General features: G+C 50.1%; 1 protein-coding gene across 1 annotated transcript; it reads right to left on the bottom strand.

Moving 5' to 3' along the window:
* Positions 1-315: 315 nt before the first annotated feature.
* Positions 316-18,486, bottom strand: PHOX2B (paired like homeobox 2B). Its single transcript, XM_078601279.1, has 3 exons — positions 17,640-18,486; positions 12,762-12,949; positions 316-882 (listed from the first exon to the last, which is right to left on the bottom strand). The coding sequence occupies exons 1-3, from the start codon at positions 17,878-17,880 to the stop codon at positions 316-318; spliced, it is 996 nt and encodes a 331-aa protein (XP_078457405.1). The 5' UTR covers positions 17,881-18,486.
* Between the last annotated feature and the right edge of the window lie 778 nt (positions 18,487-19,264).

The raw sequence follows: 19,264 nt of genomic DNA, 5'->3' as shown, positions 1-19,264 counted from the left end.
CATCTTCTATCAATCACCCGTACATCCATATCAATCGACCACATGAACATGTTCATTATCAATCGTCATCGTTGTTTTCAATCACCCACCACATCACTACCACCACCTCCGTTTCCTTCTCCCTGACAATCAGTCCTCACATCCGTTCCTCATCCTTTCCATCCTCCACCACCAACACCACCACCGGTATCACGTCGCCCTCCCCAACCCTCTACGCTCTAAACCCCCATCTCCCGTCTCCTCCTTCTCCTCCCATCTCCTCCTCCTCATCTCCCTCCCTCCCTCGCGCATCCATCCCCTCCATCCACACCATCTTCAGAAGATGTGGCTCTTCACTGGCGAGGGCTTCATGCCTGCGGGCCGCTGCAGGGACGACAGGACGCTGGCGAAGGGCCCCCCCAGGGCCTCGCACACGGTCACCCCGGGCACGGGGCTCGTCCAGGCCGCGGCCGCTGCCGCCGCGTGAGCTGCCGCCGCCGCCGCTGCAGATCGTGCGCCGCAGTCGGAAGCGGGACTCAGGCTCCCGCATGACCCCACGGGTCCCACGCCGCCACCACCGCCACCACCGCCTCCTCCTCCGCCAGCTCCTCCCGACGATTGCACGGTCACCCCGTGCGGGCCCGACGGGATGGAGAGACCGCCCGAGGATATCGCGTTGCCGTTCCCGACTCCTCCGCCTTGGACCGAGCCCTGACCGCAGGGTCCGATGCCGATTCCCAAGCCCACCCCGACTCCGCTGCTCGACGCGGTGCTGTCCGGTGCTGCGGATTTGACCTCCTTGGGGTCATCGTCGGCGCGCGCCTCGGCTTTCTTGGCGGCGCACGCGTTCTTCGCGGCGCGCTCCTGCTTGCGGAACTTGGCGCGCCGGTTCTGGAACCAAACCTTGGGCGCGCCGAGGGGAAGGGACACGGGGAGATCGAGAGAGAGAGAGACAGAGGGTGGGGGAGTGATGATATTGAGATGAGAGAAATCGAGATGCGTACATCGAGTCAACTTTTGGACGAAGCGGCGTTCGTATCGCCTTTTGCAGTGCCGAGACTGTGATGGAAATTCCACATTGCCGTGGCGTGGGAGAAGCTACATGTAGAGCAACCACTGTTTACTTCCCCCACACAAAGTGGTGATGATGATGATGAGTGTAGGCCACCACCAGGCGGAATTGACTGAAGGGATGCCCGTTGAGGACAGAGTGCACAATGATGCATTGCGCAGGTCGGCTTCTGCAGCAGCGAATGTACTAACTAGTTGATGCGCTCTATCCCACCCACCCCTACAATATGGGAACTTACAAGGTGAACAACGGCCTTGGTCGACGAGTAAAAACCAGCACGTGGTCACGAGCTCAGCACGATCGTCAACTCCACTGTGCGGCCTTAAAAGTGGAAGAAATAAAAGTATATACTAATAGGCGACGATTCGGGCAACGGTCCTTCGTCATAGCACATGTTCTTAATAGCAACTATGCAGTAAATTGTCCATCATAGCGCATTGCCTACAAAAATATTTTTTTGCCGTTTAAGGCCACGCGCAGTGTTATTCGCGAATGTGTTGAGTTTGTTTGTTATTTGTGCTTGCGCAATCACTGCCACCGACGAATCAGCAAAATACGTTACGTATTTAGCTTCGTAGCTAGCAGTGGACTCCACGTTTTGACTGCTCTAATCGAATAGCCTCGGAGGAATGACTACACGAAATCCACAGGCCAGTGCCGCATTATCCTAGTAGTAAAAGTAGCTACACATGTAGCTACGGGCCCCGCACTTTCAAGGGTCCCGCGCTAAACGCTTTCAAGCTATCAATTCCGGTTCAGTGATTCTGCACTTGCTCTATTACGATAGTACTATACTGCCTTCAACTTTTATGAACGACTGGGCGTTTAAGGTTAGCGATTTGTCGTATTATCTGGCTGTATAGCAAATGAAAAAATACAATTACTTTACTATGCAAGTTAAAAATGTATGTGTTTTAATATTTACGATTTTTTATTTATTCAGGGCCCCTTTAAAAAGTATGCTACAGGCCCCGCACTAGCTTAATCCGGCACTGGCTGAGACTTGATCATTGCTCCACGAGTTGTCGTCGACGCGTCTAAGACGACGAGTGAATCGATACAGAAATGCCGAGCTACGACTAAATAGACGCTGCAGTGATCCAGCAAAATTAGAGGCAAGGGTTGGTGGATTACGTAGAGCAGTGGTTCCTAACCTTTACTGGAGCCTGCGCGTCGTTGGTTCTCAATCGTAAAGAAAACGTTGTGTCTGTAAAGAAATACAAAGGCTTGATGGGACAAAGTAGTTCCGTGTCCGTGACTAATTTGTCTTTTAGATTATTTACTTTCTAACAAAAAATCTGGCCATGTTTCGCACCCATAGAAAGGGCATCTCGCACCCCCCACGTTAAGAACCACTGGACGGAGATGGATTTGTGAGGCTCCTGCCTAACCAGCTGCAGTTTTCTGGGTGGCCAGGAGATGGCAGCACGCGATGATTAATTCCTCACGGGAAAGCCGGGCACGTGGTGGTGATGATGGTGGTGGCTACGCGCGTGACTGTCTGTAAACCCAGCACTGTGTGTGGGGGGCAGCAGCGAGGGTTGCTGGATCACACACAGATCCTGCCGAAACTCCCTTCCCGTTGGCGTCGAGGAGGTGCCATCCCCTGGCTTGCCAGCAGAATGCAGTCGAGCAAAGTGTGTGTGGACTGACATCACCTGCACCTTGCTTGATGGGCTCGGGCAGTGCAACTTCATTGCATGGCCCAAGGGCCACTGGCGCCCCCCCCCCCCCCGTGCGGCCCCCGACAATAGACAACACGTGACAACACGTGACAACACGTGACAACACCTGCCCCCCCCCATCATCATCGTGCTGCTGTCAAACCCCCCAATGGTTTCAAATGGTGTGGCGGCCCTTGCACCGATGATGTCTTATCGGCGAAAGTGGTCCCCCTCTCTAAAAATTATTGAAGAGAACTGGGATAGAGCGATGTCCCTTGGCATGTGTGGGATTTTTTCCTGGGGGGGGGGGGAGGGGGGGTGCTCCGGTTTCATCCCACGTGTATACACACTCACGAATTGTCTGGAAACATCTTAATATGGAGAGAACTGCAGAGCAATTGTTGGCGTCGGCTCACCACCCGACGGCACTTCCAACGTTGGCTTGTGGTCGCTTACCGGGCGATTGTGAGATGCAATTTGCACGCAACGACGCGATATGAAGCTAATCATTAGAATAGATTTTCAGAAGATTTTGTTTTATTTATAAATATTTACCGAGTCGCTAGTGGACCGGAGTGGTTGCCACGTGACGAGTACATGAGTGGCCACAGTGATACGTCAAATATATACTGGACGTGGGTTGCCGGGATCAGAAATAATCCAATGCTGGATGAGGGGTCTACCCACCCCGTACGGATCGAGGGGGTCATTTCACCATACTTCACCACGACTTATTACGTGACTTTACCGAAAGAACACAGTCCTCTACATAGCCCCGCAGCAGCCTATATATAAACACCCTGCTGTGTGCATAGCGGTCATCTATGTAAGGGCTATACAGGCTAAATTCTGCTTAGCTTCCTCTGACAGTGCATACATTATCAGAGTTATGTTTTTTGTTTGCATTATGACTGCAGGTATTGGGGTCTATGCAAACATGACTCCTTGTAAAAAAAGGTGTCAGTTTTGTTGCCAGATAGAAGGGTAAAAAAACAATTATTATATGAATCACCATCAATGGTCAGTGAACCCGAGCCATTCGCCTGCCGTGGAGTGTGACGCTAAAGCCGATATAAAGTGGCGTCTTGTAAATGTTTATTTACATTCTCAACCACATATTCTTGGTTTCTTTCGGTAAATTCACGTAAATAGAAAACCAAAAAAAAATCTAAAATGAAAGTAAAAAACCCGCGACGTTTCAATCGCAACACAAGCGGTCTTCATCAGGCAGAGAAGACCGCTTGTGTTGCGATGGAAACGTCGAGGGTTTTTTGCTTTTATTTTAGATTTATATGTATTCATATTTACGTGCCTTTACCGAAAGAGCCAAGAATATGAATTCCTGCAGTCACGAAACTTTAAAATCCGAATTCTCAATCCCTCCATGGATGAAAACTTCCCCAGCCATATCGATGAACGTGTAGAGGTGGTGGGGCAGACACGTGGCGAGTTGGAACAGTTAGGGGGGCACAAGCTGGCGCATCTAGAGGTCATCTCAGTCAGTCAGTCAACCCGTGGCACCTGGCTCTGTCCCGTGACCTCCTGCCAGCAGCGAGCCTTCGACACTTCACGTGGCCTCGGAGTGCACCTTAGAATCTGTATTTTATACTGCAGGAGGAATCCGATGAGCTATGAAGCTCTTATTTTTCTACGCCCCCCCCCCCCCATCACAGATGTCCAGTAGAGGGCGGGTCTGAGAAAGTTACATCACCACCGCTTAGTGACGAATGACGGCTGCTGCTGTTGTTGTTGTTCTATATATTGAAACACGTTAAGCAAAACACATGTTTACCCACATCTTTCTCTATACGCGCGTTTGCATACACTACGGTTTTGGTGAAGGAGGGTGGATTGGTGGCGCAGCGGTTAGCGGCACCATCGAACTGAATCTCATTCACGTGAATTGTGCCTGGGCTCCCCGCCCTTCCACCCACTTCACCAACCCGCACTGACCAGCATGGTGAAGTATGGTCAAACGACTGCCCACCATGGCCCACAGGGCGTGGCGAGGCCTCCATCCAGCAGTGAGTTGACATAGGGGCTGTAAATATTAGTGTTTTTTTTATAATTATATTTATGCGGCTATTGAACAGGTGTGTTTAACACCGAGAGTTAACGCCACTTAAAATATAGCAACATTTACACAATAGTAATATAAATTACATTCAACGAATAAAACGCCGTTTCTTTTCGCACGTACGGTGCGAAAGAAGTTCACCATAAATATAGACATACATAAGCTCGTTTGCCTATGTATTAGTATACAGACAATCAAGACGGAGTGACTGACGTGCTACATGGGGTTGATGCTCTACAATGGCTGGGAATCTGAAATGTTGCTCTGCAGGGTCAAGTCAGTTATGCCTTTTAAACATCTGAAAACCAATACTGTACATATCTTGTTGTTTGTTTGGAGTTTGGGCCTCCATAAATCAACTTCGCGCGGAGGTTCATTGGTTTCACTCGCAGGGACAGCGGAGATGATTCGGAGATTGAAGATGGAAAATCAATGCGCCGTCTAACTGGTCTTTACGAGAAGATATTATGAAGCCCTCTCCACACTTTAGCGTCGGAAGCGCCATCGACTTGGGATGGCGTTTCCGCGCCATCGACTTGGGATGACGATCCCGCGCCGTTGACGGGGGAGGCAAGTGCTTCGGTGTTCGCCAAACAATCCGACGGCAAAGAGGAAACATTGGCCACCAAAATAAAACAACAGCCCCCCCCCCACCGTGAATCAAATATTGTAGATAAACACACACACGCGGTGTACAACCACTATCACCACCACCACTACCACCACCACTACCACCACCACTACCACCACTACCACCACTACCACTACCACCACCACTACCACCACTACCACTACCACCACGACTACCACAACCACTACTACCACTACCACCACCACTACCACCACTACTACCACCACTACCACTAACCACCACGACCACCACTACCACCACTACCACTAACCACTACCACCACCACTACCACCACTACCACCACTACTACCACTACCACCACTACCACCACGACTACCACAACCACTACCACCACTACCACCACCACTACCACCACTACTACCACCACTACTACCACCACCACCACTACCACCACTACCATCACCACTACTACCACTACTACTACTACCACCACCACCACTACCACCACTACTACCACTACCACCACCACCACTACCACCACCACCACTACCACCAGGAGCAGCAGCCTGTCGATCAACACACCTCTCGTTCTGCCTCTTCCCTCTAACCCACGGGTCAGAAAACCAAAATGACACGAAGAGTGTTTTTTTTTTTGGGGGGGGGGGGGGGAAATTCGGTAAGAAACTCAATCTTTTAAGAGCCGCAATGCACTGTGGGTGAATACGAGACGATTGGGGCCCTTCATAGAGAAGGGTCACGGGGCAGTCCTTAAAGAGCCGCAGGCGGCCCGGAGCAGCGGGTTGCCGACCCCTGGTCTCGCCCGAACCTCTAACCCTCACCTCTAACCCTCTAACCTCTAACCCTCTAACCTCTAACCTGTATCCCTATAACCCTAACCTCTAACGCTCTATCCCGAACCTCTAACCCTCTAACCTCTAACCTCTAACCCCTAACCCGCTAACCTGTATCCCTATAACCCTAACCTCTAACCCGAGCCCTCTAACCTGCTCACCTGTAACCCTAACCTCTAACCCTCTATCCCGAACTTCTAACCCCTAACCCGCTAATCCGCTAACCTATATCCATGTAACCCTAACCTCTAACCCGCTAACCTATATTCCCTGTAACCCTAACCTCTAACCTCTAACCCGTTAACCCGCTAACCTATATCCATGTAACCCGAACCCCTAACGCTCTAACCCTAACCTCTAACCCTCTAACCCCCTAACCTCTAACCCTAACTTCGAACTTTCTAACCCAAACTGTTAAGACAACCTCTTCGCTCCCAGAGTTCTTGCAACGTGGCTCAATTCGGGGAACGTAAAAAAACAACTCTTTCGGGCGATCACACCATCGAGTGTGCTGTTTGTTGCTGCCCGCGTCACCAGCAACAAACACAAAAAATTGAAAATTTACAAGCGACCGTTAACTTTCGTGAGAAAAAAAGCCAACCCCCCCCCCCCCCCCAAAAAAAAAAAAACATCCCAATAACAATAATTCACACAAACGAGATTTCATGATGATCCACGTTACTGAATACAGCAAACAAAATAAACCATGCGAAGCATCACCACTGCATTTTAAACACGACAATGACTGTCATGTTATATTAATTACGTATCGATATTGCCCCCACCGCCCCCCGCAATTATAATTCAATATAATTCACGGTATCGCACGCGCGTGTACGTAGGGGCTCGAGTGAATGCCTCTGGTCGTGTGACGCTGCGGCAGTGTTATTATTATTATTATTCTTCTTGGTTCTTTCGGTAAAGTCACGTAGTATGGAAATAATTAAAATAAAACATAATAAAATAATTCTCACGACGTTTCGGCCACAACGCAAGCAGCCGTCCTCAGGTGAAGAACAGGTCTGTTTTCTTGACAGACCTGAGGACGGCTGCCAAGAAAACAGACCTGTTCTTCACCTGAGGACGGCTGCTTGCGTTGTGGCCGAAACGTCGTGAGAATTATTTTATTAGGTTTTATTTTTATTATTTTATTATTTCCATTCTACGTGACTTTACCGAAAGAACCAAAAAGATGAATCCCTGCAGTCACGAAAGCTTTAAATCGAAATTATTATTATGATTCACTCGGGAATGGCATCGTCGGTGTTATCCCGCTGTCCGTCGGCTTTAGCGTCACACTCGACGAGAGGAGAATTTCATGGTTCAATGACGATGGGGGGTGCGCGCACAGTTTTATTTAAAAGCGTGATGCGCCAAACCCGAAATAAATTCTGACCTTTAGGCTGACCTTGCCCCTCGATAATTAAAAAAAACATACTTTCGTTTTCCGATGTTTCCAGTTATAAGCAGAACTGATTTGACGATGTATCATATTTCTCACCCTTCTAGAACGTCATTAGAATTTAGATCGGTCAGTCTCCACCATCTATGCGTACACCACATTTCGGGTTTATAACCCTTCTGGAACATCATTATAATGGATGAGTCTCCATCACCTCTATCTTTTTGGGATAAGCGTGCGCGACACGGGGTTTATATCTGTGTCCGGTACATCTGTGACATATGATACGCGTGTATCTATTACGTGTATCATCATCAGCCAAGGTTAATCCACTGCTGGATGAAGGCCTTACTAACGCCGTCGCCGCCATCTCTCGCGACGATCCTGAAAAGAAGCCGATTTTACCGCTCCATCTCCACTGTAGACGCGCTCCCCGGACGAGTTTCATTCCTTGGCTTCTCACTCCGTTATCACGCGACGATCGACCATCTTATCTGTACTCTTAGGTTTTTGTCCGGTAAAGTCACGTAGGTAAAAATAAATAATAAACCATCCTATCTGTAAACAACGTGTCCTGGCCCAAGCCCGCTTAACAGTTCAGAAAAAAAAAATATCTCTATAACTATATTGGAACTGTATCACCCATATACACCTATATGAGAGAGCATTGTCATCCAGAACGGACCGTACAACGTGTAACGACGCAATGTCCGATCCACAAATACGAAGGAGACGTCACAGCGATGCACTGCTCCTGGACGCGGTCATCTGGGCTTTGACCACCTGAATGCGAAACTGTTGTTGTTCATGTTGCTCTGCAATCTACATCAGCCCACACGAAAAGCAGACGATCGCCTATATACACGTACGCTTATCAATACTCGCGTTATCGTAACTGATCAATGTACCGTCGGCAACCAACGCAACATGACGAGGCATTTGTTTCGAATTCGGTACAAAACAAAAAAACTCAATATCTCAAGAGCCATATTCTTTGGATCTTTCGGTAAAATCACGGAGATAGAAAAATAAAAAAAAACACTAATCTAGACTGTAGCCTGGTTCTTAATTGGAGTGAGTCTACTGGCAGTCTATAATGTAGACTGTAGCCTGGTTATTAAGTTTGGTGAGCGTACTGGCAGTCTATAATTTAGACTGCTGCCTGGCTCTTAATTGGAGTGAGTGTACTGGCAGTCTATAATGTAGACTGTAGCCTGGTTATTAAGTTTGGTGAGTGTACTGGCAGTCTATAATTTAGACTGTAGCCTGGTTCTTAACCTCGGTGAGTGTACTGGCAGTCTATAATGTAGACTGTAGCCTGGTTCTTAACCTCGGTGAGCGTACTGAAAGTCTATAATTTAGACTGTAGCCTGGTTCTTAATTGAAGTGAGTGTACTGGCAGTCTATAATGTAGACTGTCGCCTGGTTATTAAGCTGGGTGAGTGTACTGGCAGTTTATAATGTGGACTGTAGCCTGGTTCTTAACCACGGTGAGCGTACTGGCAGTCTATAACGTAGACTGTAGTTTGGTTTTTAAGCAAGCCTGTAGCTTGGTGTTTAATCACAAGATGCACTGCGTGGAGAATACGAGACGGCGGGGGGCCTTCATACACAACGGTCACGAAGCAGTCACTGGGAGAGCCGCAGGTTCGCCGAGCCCGCGGTCTATGGGAAGCACATCCCTCCTCTTCCTCCCCAGCGCCTCTCTGCTGCGGCGCTGTGATTTCAGCCCGAAAAAAGCCAACGAGCAGAGAGCCGTCTGCAGTTGTCAAGTGACATCGTGGACCCTCCGACAGACGCGATCGGGCATGCGTGCCTGTGGGTGTGCGCGCGCGCGTGTGTGTGTGTAATATTTGTCTGTGTGTTTTACGTTGTGTGTAACCATGTGCGTGTGTGTATATGTGTGTGTGTGTGTAATATTTGTCTGTGTGTTTTACGTTGTGTGTAACTCTGTGCGTGTGTGTATATATTTGTCTGTGTGTTTTACGTTGTGTGTAACCATGTGCGTATGTGTATGTGTGTGTGTGTAATATTTGTCTGTGTGTTTTACGTTGTGTGTAACCATGTGCGTGTGTGTATGTGTGTGTGTGTATATTTGTCTGTGTGTTTTACGTTGTGTGTAACCCTGTGCGTTTTTTTTTTTTGGTGGGGAGTGGTAGTGTAGCGGTTAGCGCGCTGCGCTATGAACCCGGCGACGATTATCTGAACCGGTCCCGGGCCCCCCTAGGTCGACTCAGCCTCAAATGAGTACCTCGTGCGGTGTGTAAACATCGACACTGGGGAGACAAAGGCGGTCGGGCGTGGTGCTGGCCACCCTCCCCCTCGTGTACCGTTCCGGCCTTCACAGGTGCTCGCTAACAGCACTTGCCCCAACAGCCTGTTAAGGCTATACGGGGGATCTTTGTAATTCGATATATGTGTGTGTGTTTTACGTTGTGTGTAACCCTATGTGTGTGGGGCTGTGCGCCTCGCACACTGTGTATACATTAGCATTGGGGAGACAAAGACGGTTGGGTATGGTGCTGGTCACCCTCCCCCTCGTGTGCCGTGTCGGTCTTCAAAGATGCTACTCGCTAACAGCACTTGACCCAACGGCCTCTGCAGGCTACCTGTGGGATCTTTGTCTTTGTGGAATAGTAGTATAGCGGTAGGCGCGCTGCGCTACGAACCCGGCGACCCGAGTTCGAATCCAGCTCACGGCCAACACCCAGTGACGATTATCTGAACTGGTTCTGGGGCTCCCCTCGGTCGACTCAGCCTCAAATGAGTACCTGGTGGGTGTGTAAAGCATACTTCGCCACGGGAGAGACAAAGGCGGTCGGGCGTGGTGTTGTGCACCCACCCCCTCGTAACCCGTGCCGGCCTTCATAGGTTCTCGCCAACAGCACTTGCCCCAAAAGTATGTTAAGGCTATACGGGGGGGATCTTTGTCTTTTGTATGCATGCGTGTATGTATGCGCTCCAATATTGACGGCGCCCATCATAATAATTCACTTAATTAATAAAACATAGCAATGCCCTTTATTTACCCAATTGAATAGCAATACCCTTCACTTAGCCAATTAAAATTGATATCCATCGTAAATATGGTGCGGGCCACTCACAGATCAACTCAGCCCGAAGACGAGTATCACTTTGCAGAGCGCTCAAGATCGTGATTGTTTTTTTTTGTTAGATTGTTAAAATCCACATTTATTACACAATTACCGAAAGTTCACACTAACGACGAACAGGCATACTGCCCATACAGTCGCCACACACACAGAGAGCCCTAGGCGTGTGGCTACAAGGTAACAGCCGATTGTATTGTGGTGAAGAACAGAACGCTGTCTTTCCGACAGCTGTCTTTCCGACAGCTCTGTTCTTCACCTGAGGACGGCTGTTTGCGTTGTGGCCGAAACGTCGTGAGAATTGTATTTTATTATGTTGTATGTTATTTTATTTTATTATTTCCCTTCTACGTGACTTTACCGAAAGAACCAAGAAGATGAATCCCTGCAGTCACGAAAGCTTTAAATCGAAACAACAAAACCGCTACTTGATATTACTGGTACGGAAAGCCAATAGGCGGATCGACTAGTAGGTGCTATATATTATTTTCTATGTGTGAGACGAAGGCTGGAGTTCTGCTCATGTTTGCACTGTAAGTGTGCAGTAAAGCGAAGCCCCTGCGTTAATCCACGGCTGGATCAGATAATCACTCGCGATAGATGTCCGATCCGTGGCCGGGAATCGCACTTATGCAGCCGAGTTCATAACCCAGTTCGCTAATCACTGCGCCACCACTCTCCCGCCTTGGTATTTCAGCAAAAGTAAAACGCCTTTCGGAGAAATAGATTTTGTACAACCGCTGCTGTTGCTGAATGGGCTCAACGGTTAACTTTTTGCCGATAAACGTTTGGCAACCCAGCGGAAATTGTTTATCTCTGGCCGCACCCTGCCGATGAGACTCGAAAAAGTCAAAACGGCTCGAGGCTTTGTGCGCTTAAATTCACGTAAATGTTGCTGTTAAAGATTGCTTCCGATGGACCATAGGCGAACGGACTTAGAAGTGTCCCATCAGCCTACACACTTACACAAAGACAAGTATCTCCCGTGTAGCCTTAACAGACTATTGGGGCAAGTGCTGTTAGCGAGCAGCTATGAAGGCCGGCACGGCACAAGAGGGGGTTGGGTGGGCAGCACCACGCCCGACCGACCGCCTTTTGTCTCCCGAGTGGCGAGATGTTAACTACCTCGCCTGGTACACAGGAGGTCGTAGGTTCGATCCCGGCCCTGACGCCTGCTGCTGTGTATTTAGAGTTTGCGTGCCTCTCTTTCTCCTCGTGGTCGCGGGGATGTTTCTCCGGGTCCTCCGGTTTTCCCCTCCACATTTAAAATCAACATCACGCGTTTCGAGTATTTGGCTGCAATAGATTTCCACACGATAAGCCACTAAGTTGAGCTATCATTTGTGGACAGGTCGCATGCGAAAAAGAGCTATGCAGCTCAGTGGGCCTTACCTGGTAAAAAAACAAAAAGTATTTTTTTTAATATACAAAGACAAAAATCCCCCTTATAGCCTTCACAAATTGTTGGGGCAAGTGCTGTTAGCGAGTAGCACCAATGAAAGTCGGAACTGCACACGAGGAGATGGGTGGCCAGCACCACGCCCGACCGCTTTTGTCTCCCCAGTGGCGATATTTACACACCGCACCAGGTACAGTACTTATTTGAGGCTGAGTCGACCTAGGGGAGGCCCAGGACCAGATGAGATAATTGTCGCTGGTGTTGGCCGTGAGCGGGAATCGAACTCTGGTCCCCGGGTTCGTAGCCCAGGGCGCTAACCGTTACACAACAACAACAAAAACCGCCATTCGATACTCAGTGGCGGTGACGTCACCACGACGCTCGTGCCAGGTTAGGTACACGTTGAGGCCACGTGAAGTATCGAGCGCCCGCCGGCAGGAGGTCACGGGGCAGACCCAGCAGGCGCCACGGGGCGGTTCGCGTGTGTGGTGTGTGAAACCTCCCCGCGTTCTTTGTCTTTTTTTTTTAAAGAGCGAGTCAGTGCAGCAGAGTGTGTGTGTGTGTGTGGGGGGGGGGTGTGGGGTGCTCCACGGGAGCCACCGAGGCGTCTCTCACCTGGACGCGCGCCTCGGTGAGGTCGATGCGCAGGGCGAGCTCCTCGCGAGTGTAGATGTCGGGGTAGTGCGTCTCGGCGAAGACGCGCTCCAGCTCCTTGAGCTGCGCGCTGCTGAACGTGGTGCGAATGCGTCTCTGCTTGCGCTTCTCGGCCAGGGAGCCGCACTCCGAGAAGAGCTTGTAGGGAACTGTGGGCACCACGCCGCCAGGTAGGGGAGGGCGGGCGGGGAGACGACACGAGGAGGAGGAGGGGTGGTGGGGAGACACGAAGGGGAGACACGGGGAGAGAGACAGGAGGAAGGACGGATGAGATGCCGGCAGATTTGTGGCAGACACGCGGGCGACAGTTGATAGAGGGGAACAAAATGGGACAAAGCCGAGGAGACAGCGAGAGGGGGAGAGAGGGAAGAGACGGGTAGAGACAATGGGATACGCGGCGAGGCGGACGGGTAACGGGAAGACGGGAGACAGGGGGGGAGACACGGGAGCGGTTGATTAATGTAATTGACACTTGTTTGTACAGTACAAGAATCGCACAGCGCTCGGTCCCATTCGTACACAACGTGCAAAGAAACATCTGCAGTCTATAGCCGTCTTGTAAATATATCGTTCGGGGGATGGCGTTGTTTGCGAGCATCTATTAAGGCCGGGGGGGGTGGAGGGGTGGTGGCTGCACAAGAGGGGGCCGTGGAGGGAGCAACCTTTTCCCGGCCCCATGCGCAGTGCCGCTTGCACAGTCGGCATGACGCCGAATCCGCACGAATTGCCGAGTCGATGTAGGCGAGACCCAGAACCGGTGTCAATGTCCTTCGATATTCATGTTAGCCGTGGACGGGGATCGAACTCAGGCCGGGGGGTTTGTAGCGCAGTGTCTTAACCAATGCGTCACAGTCACGCGCACACACCACACACACACATACAGACCATCTCATACACACATACACGCACCGTCGGTTAGCAGGGTTGGCTACGTACGGTGCGAAAGAAGTTCAACATACACACACACACAAACCATCTGAAATTGACACAGACCATCTATGTCATATACATACACACTATCTATCTCGTATACACACTCACGCTATCTCTCACACATACACCATAATATAATTATAGACTGTACGTATGTCAGGTGAATGTATATTCTATCCATATACTGCGTATTTAAACCCCTTGGTGTCATACACACGGTGCGTGTGTAATAAATAGCGAGGATCACCACTAGCTCCCGTCTCTGCTTACAGATTGTAAGCGCGTGCGCTGTTAGCGAGCGCCTATTAAGGCCGGCCACATTTCAAATCAATCAAGTGTTTATTTCTATAGCACTATTTCGTGCAAAGGATGCCAGATATATAAAAAACATGGTTAAAAGACCAAATCACAAGAAGAATAAAAGCAATTTCCATACAAAAAAAAATTGCATTATAATAAATTGCTGTTGAAGGCATATAAAAAAATAACACTAAAATATAATCTTCAGTAAAAGCAAGTTTAAAAAGGTGAGTTTTTAGATTTAACTTAAAATTGCTTACATAACGTGCAATAAATATTCGTTGTTGGTCAAATATCCCGATGTAGCAGCACCCTTCCCCTCCCCCTCCTCAATAGGAGTATCTCACGACTCAGCCGTGGCTTTGTTGATGGGTAAAGAAGTAAAATGTTGTTATTTTAGGCCGAGTTGACCTACAGAATGCCCAGGACTGTTTTAGAGTTCACCAATTGTAATAAGTACTGAATATAATCGCTGCCAGGACGTCCTTTGGACGTCACCGTCCGTCCCTCCCTCTCAGCGAGCAAAACTTTAATAATTTAAAGAAATCATGATATTATAGAGCAATATTTGTAACGTGGGCTCGAAGGCAGGTGGTTGGGATTGTTGTAGCGCAGGGCTAGAACCGTTATGACACCAGCACATCGGAACAACAAACAAACCACAAAGATCCCCCGTGTAGCTTTAGCAGACTGTTGGGGCAAGTGCTGTTAGCGAGCACCTATGAAGGCCGGAACGGCACACGAGGGGGTGTGGGTGGCCAGCAACCACGCCCGGCCGCCTTTGTCTCCTCAGTGGCGATGTTTACACGCCGCACCAGGTACTCATTTGAGGCCGAGTCCACCTAGGGGAGGCCCAGTAGCGGTTCAAATAAATCGTCACTGGGCGTTGGCCGTGAGCGAGAATCGAACTCGGGTGGCCGGGTTCAGTGGCGCAGCGTAGCGCTAACCGCGACACTCCCGCTCGCGCACCACATCGCAACACACAAACTCACACACGCGCGCGTGTGTACGTGGCGCATATATCGGCGGCAATTGAGAGCACAAAACACTTTATATATAGATACACACACACACGCCCACGCGCGCGCATGTAGATGTATCTATATGCGTGTGTGTTGTTGTTGCGCTGGTAGCCAATGTCAAATATTGTTTGCGAATGCCGCTCAAGAGAGAAACAGTAACGTTTAATCAAAAATGCGACTGGTTTCGTGCAATGCCCCTTTCGTCGTCGCGAAAATAAGTCGCGAGTGAAGTAGGGCCGTTACCCGAAACGTCGTCTGTTGTTATTATTATTATTATTGTAATTTTACCTGCCTCATTTTAAAGCCGCACGTGTTTTTGTTATCAACGCAGCAGCGGCAGCAGCAACATCGCCACGTAATTTGTATCACGCTGAATAAAAACATCGATTTTACCAGTTGAATAGAGTTTGGTAAAAATAATTTAAAATATCCGGCGTTAACGTCCTATTCAAAACCGAACTTTTTTAATCGTAATTCAAATTTTTCGAAGAACGATTAACAACGACAAAGATCCCCCGTGTAGCCTTAACAGACTGTTGGGGCAAGTGCTGTCAGCGAGCAGCACCTATGAAGGCCGGAACGGCGCACGAGGGAGTGGGTGGGCCAGCAACCACGCCCGGCCGCATTTGTCTCCCCAGTGGCGATGTCTACTACACACCGCACCAGGTACTCATTTGAGGCTGAGTCGATCTAAGGGAGGCTCAAGACCGGCTCAGATAATCGTCACTGGGTGTTGGCCGTGAGCGGGAATCGAACTCGGGTCGCCGGGTTTCGTAGCCCAGCGCGCTAACCACTACACTACCGCTCCCCGCAACGATTATCACACACACACACACCCATTAGTTTTTACATTTTACTACTTTACTCCCGATGCTATATTGGGGGGGCGGAAAACCATATTCGCGAAGATATTCCAAAACGAATCATGCCAAAACGTGATGGTAAATATAACCACGCTGTAACGATGATCCCTGGCCGATGTCTCAAATGGCCAGTTTTTATATCCCCCTAAACATTCTGTGCCCACAAAACTCCAAACTCCCAAACCACCCCCCAAAAAGACCCGTCTCCAATCATCGGCGTGTCCAACCCCCTGAAACAATCCTGCGATATTATTGTAACCCACGATAATAATTGTAACCACAATACAAATAATAATCGTAATAAGAAAAAAAAGAATGATGATGATGATGATAAAATAGTGGTGACAAATAAAATGTCGATGCCTTCTGTGCAGGATTAGCAATTGTACAATGCCTGACGCCCATTGTCGCGGATCAACAGAGAGAGAGAGAATTACTACTTAGCAGTTGCGCGCGTCCGATTTATCCACCTAGGAGCGAGCTTGCAAGCCAGTAATTTTTTATTTTTTATATATAATCGGATGATATTCTTATGCAATTTAGGTACAAATTACATCAAATGAAGGAAACGTGTCGCAGGAACGCCGCTTATATATATAGTGTTCAACAACAAATTATTCAATTTCTTCCCTTAATGTGTTAACGGCGAAGCATAAATCGCATTAGTCACCTGGCATTTGCCAATAATTGCGTTTTCGACTTCAGATACAATAACATAACCGAGTTACTTGGGGATTATTTGAGCTTCGCGTGGTTGTATTTTCTGACGCGTTGACTTGCATTTGCGACGATTTGAGCGAGCGCCTCCAAATTTAAGGCGAAGTCGAGAGCACATTCCGGGGGATATAATCGCGACGTTGCTGCCGAACTCGCGTGTCTCACCCGAGCGCCGTGTCTGGCCCCTGCGTCTCCTCGTGTCTCCCCCCCCCGTGCGCTGTGGCTGACCCCCCGTGTCTCCCCGTGTCTCCCCGCGTCTCCCCGTGTCTCATGCCCGTCCGCCTGCCCGTCTGTCTGTCCGTGTGAATGCGCGCGCTCGTCCGTGTGGCCGCGGTCAAGACAGATGTTGAACGCTCAGACAACGGATCGACTTCTTTCGCAGCGAAGGGACAAGTTTTACGACGTTTAGAGCGGACACTGCTGCTGCTACTCCAGCGGTCATCGGACTTGACTGATTGACAGGCACGTACGGCGACTTTTTTTAAATGCAGGAGTAGCCGTTATGAATATCGCTCGTATACGACGACTATAATGATGATGGTGATGCAACAACGTTATGTGAATATCTACTCACAGTTGTACGGCCGTATGAAAATGGAAGATGTCAACGTTTCAAGCAACGGACCTTATTCAGGAAGTCTACGTAAGATTTTTTGTAACCGTGTGCGGATGTCGGCAAACACTCACGGACGACGGGACTCAGACGGCGCAAAAGGTAGCATTCCAGCACGCAGACATCATCATCAACACCATCACCAACACCATCACCAACATCATCATTAACACCATTATCAACATCATCATCAACACATCATCATCAACAAGACATAGGTGTGCGCGCGCGTGTGAGTGAGTGAGTGAGCGCACACACACAGAGACACACACAGAGACACACACGTGTCGGTATGCTGTACAAATTGACATCATCATCATCATCACGGTGCGCGCGCGCGCGTGTGTGTGTGTGTGCGGTGGTGCAATGCAAATCGTACCAGTATACATACCCGCCGTGTACGGTCCGCCCTGGTGGTCGCGCAGACCTGCCAGGCTGCAACTGTTGGGACCGAGGCTGGGGCACACGGAGGCGGCGGCGGCTGCGGCAGCCGCGGCCCCGAAACTGGCCCGGATGGGCGCGTACTGGCTGCACGAGCCGTAGTCTGCGTACGTGAGTCCAGAGGCGTCAACGCCGCCCATGCACGAATCGTAGGCCGACGAGTTTAGGTAGGAGAACTCCATTTTGTACATGAGATAGCCCGGGAACAAGTGTTGTGGTGAGTGGCGGTCTCCGTGCGCGTCGTAGCCTGTGCGTGTCGCGAGCGAGAGAGGAGGGGGAGTGAAATGTGCGGATCGCGTGCGGCAAGAGGGTTGTGTCGGTCACGGTGCAGCGACGCTACTGCTGCTGCGTCGGATGCTGCGATGATCTGTACGCCAGATAGGGTGTCTATATAATCGAGATGTGTGTGTGTGTGTGGAGAGAGAAAGAAAGACGACGATGAAAGTATCGATGCAAGTCGGAGGCTATAATGTCACTCGGCGAGATGAAGAAACTCCAGACTCGAACGCAAAACGCCTTGGCCGCACGCACTCTGTGAACGCGCAGAAATTGCAGTCTCACTCACTCACTCACGTGCGTGCGTGCGTTCTCGAGATCGTGTGTGCTATGCGCATCAAACGCCGCTCGAGTATATATGTGTGCGTGTGTGTATAGGCGTGCGTGCGGGTGATGGCGATGTTGGCATTGGCAGTTATGGCAGTGGTGGCGAAGATGATTATGATGATGATGGCAGTAGTTGTTGGTGGTGATGATGTTAGTGATGATGTTAGTGATGGCGATGCCTTGAGTGCTTGCTGCTGCTGCTGGCTGACTAGCTGGCTTTGCTGGCTGTCGGTGCTGCTGCTGCTGCTATGGGCCCCCCCCCTTCCGATGTGAGTCGGTCGACTGCGCGACGAGCAGTGTGCCGCTGCGCGTGCCCTGGCCGCGTCTTATCCCTGGCGATGAGACGCGCCGCTTTTTTGCCCCACGGGTGTTGTCTGCGCGCGCCTCCGCGGGGCAAGGGGAGGAAGGGGAAGAGAGAGAGAGAGAGGGGAAAAAACGGGGGCTCGAGACAAAAGGCAGAGGAGGGTGGCGGTCGCCCCTGCTAATCATTTTACATAAGAATAAGTCATCAGTCTATTGGCCTGACCCTGGGGACGGGTCCGGCTCCGTTTCTCCTGCTCCTTCGCCGCTGCAGCTCCATCCCCCCCCCTCCCACCCCCCCCATGCATCATTAATTATGGCGAGGCGCTCGAGGCGGCGTGGGCAACTGGAGTGGACGCTCTCTTTGCTCGGGCTCCTCCGCTGGGCGTCGTGCTCGCCGCCGCGTTATGCGCAGCGCAACGCACGAGGAGGAGGAGAGGCGAGGAGGTGGTGACGAGAGTATGGTGGTATTGTCTGGCGTAGCAACAGCGTCGTCGTCCGAGTGGTGTTGCGTTCGTGAAGATTTTCGTGACATCATCGGCATCATCATTTGCTGTCGAAGTTGTCGTTTTCGACTTGTAGATGTCATCGTCACCGCCGCCATCGTCATGACGATTTCACGATCATCATCGTCATCATCATCATCATCCGAGTAGTGTCGTCATTTTAGTG

Source organism: Lampetra planeri, chromosome 15 (genome assembly GCF_965212315.1).
Source record: "Lampetra planeri chromosome 15, kcLamPlan1.2.h2, whole genome shotgun sequence".
Taxonomy (NCBI): Eukaryota; Metazoa; Chordata; class Hyperoartia; order Petromyzontiformes; family Petromyzontidae; genus Lampetra; species Lampetra planeri.
This window is presented reverse-complemented; position numbering and strand designations above follow the sequence as displayed.

Excerpts from the sequence above, each read along its gene's own strand:
- PHOX2B (XM_078601279.1), bottom strand. The coding sequence starts at position 17,880 with ATGTACAAAATGGAGTTCTCCTACCTAAACTCGTCGGCCTACGATTCG. Across the intron at positions 12,950-17,639 it reads GGGCGGACCGTACACGGCGG|TTCCCTACAAGCTCTTCTCG; the intron begins GTATGTATACTG and ends TGGTGCCCACAG. Across the intron at positions 883-12,761 it reads TCACCGAGGCGCGCGTCCAG|GTTTGGTTCCAGAACCGGCG; the intron begins GTGAGAGACGCC and ends GGCGCGCCCAAG.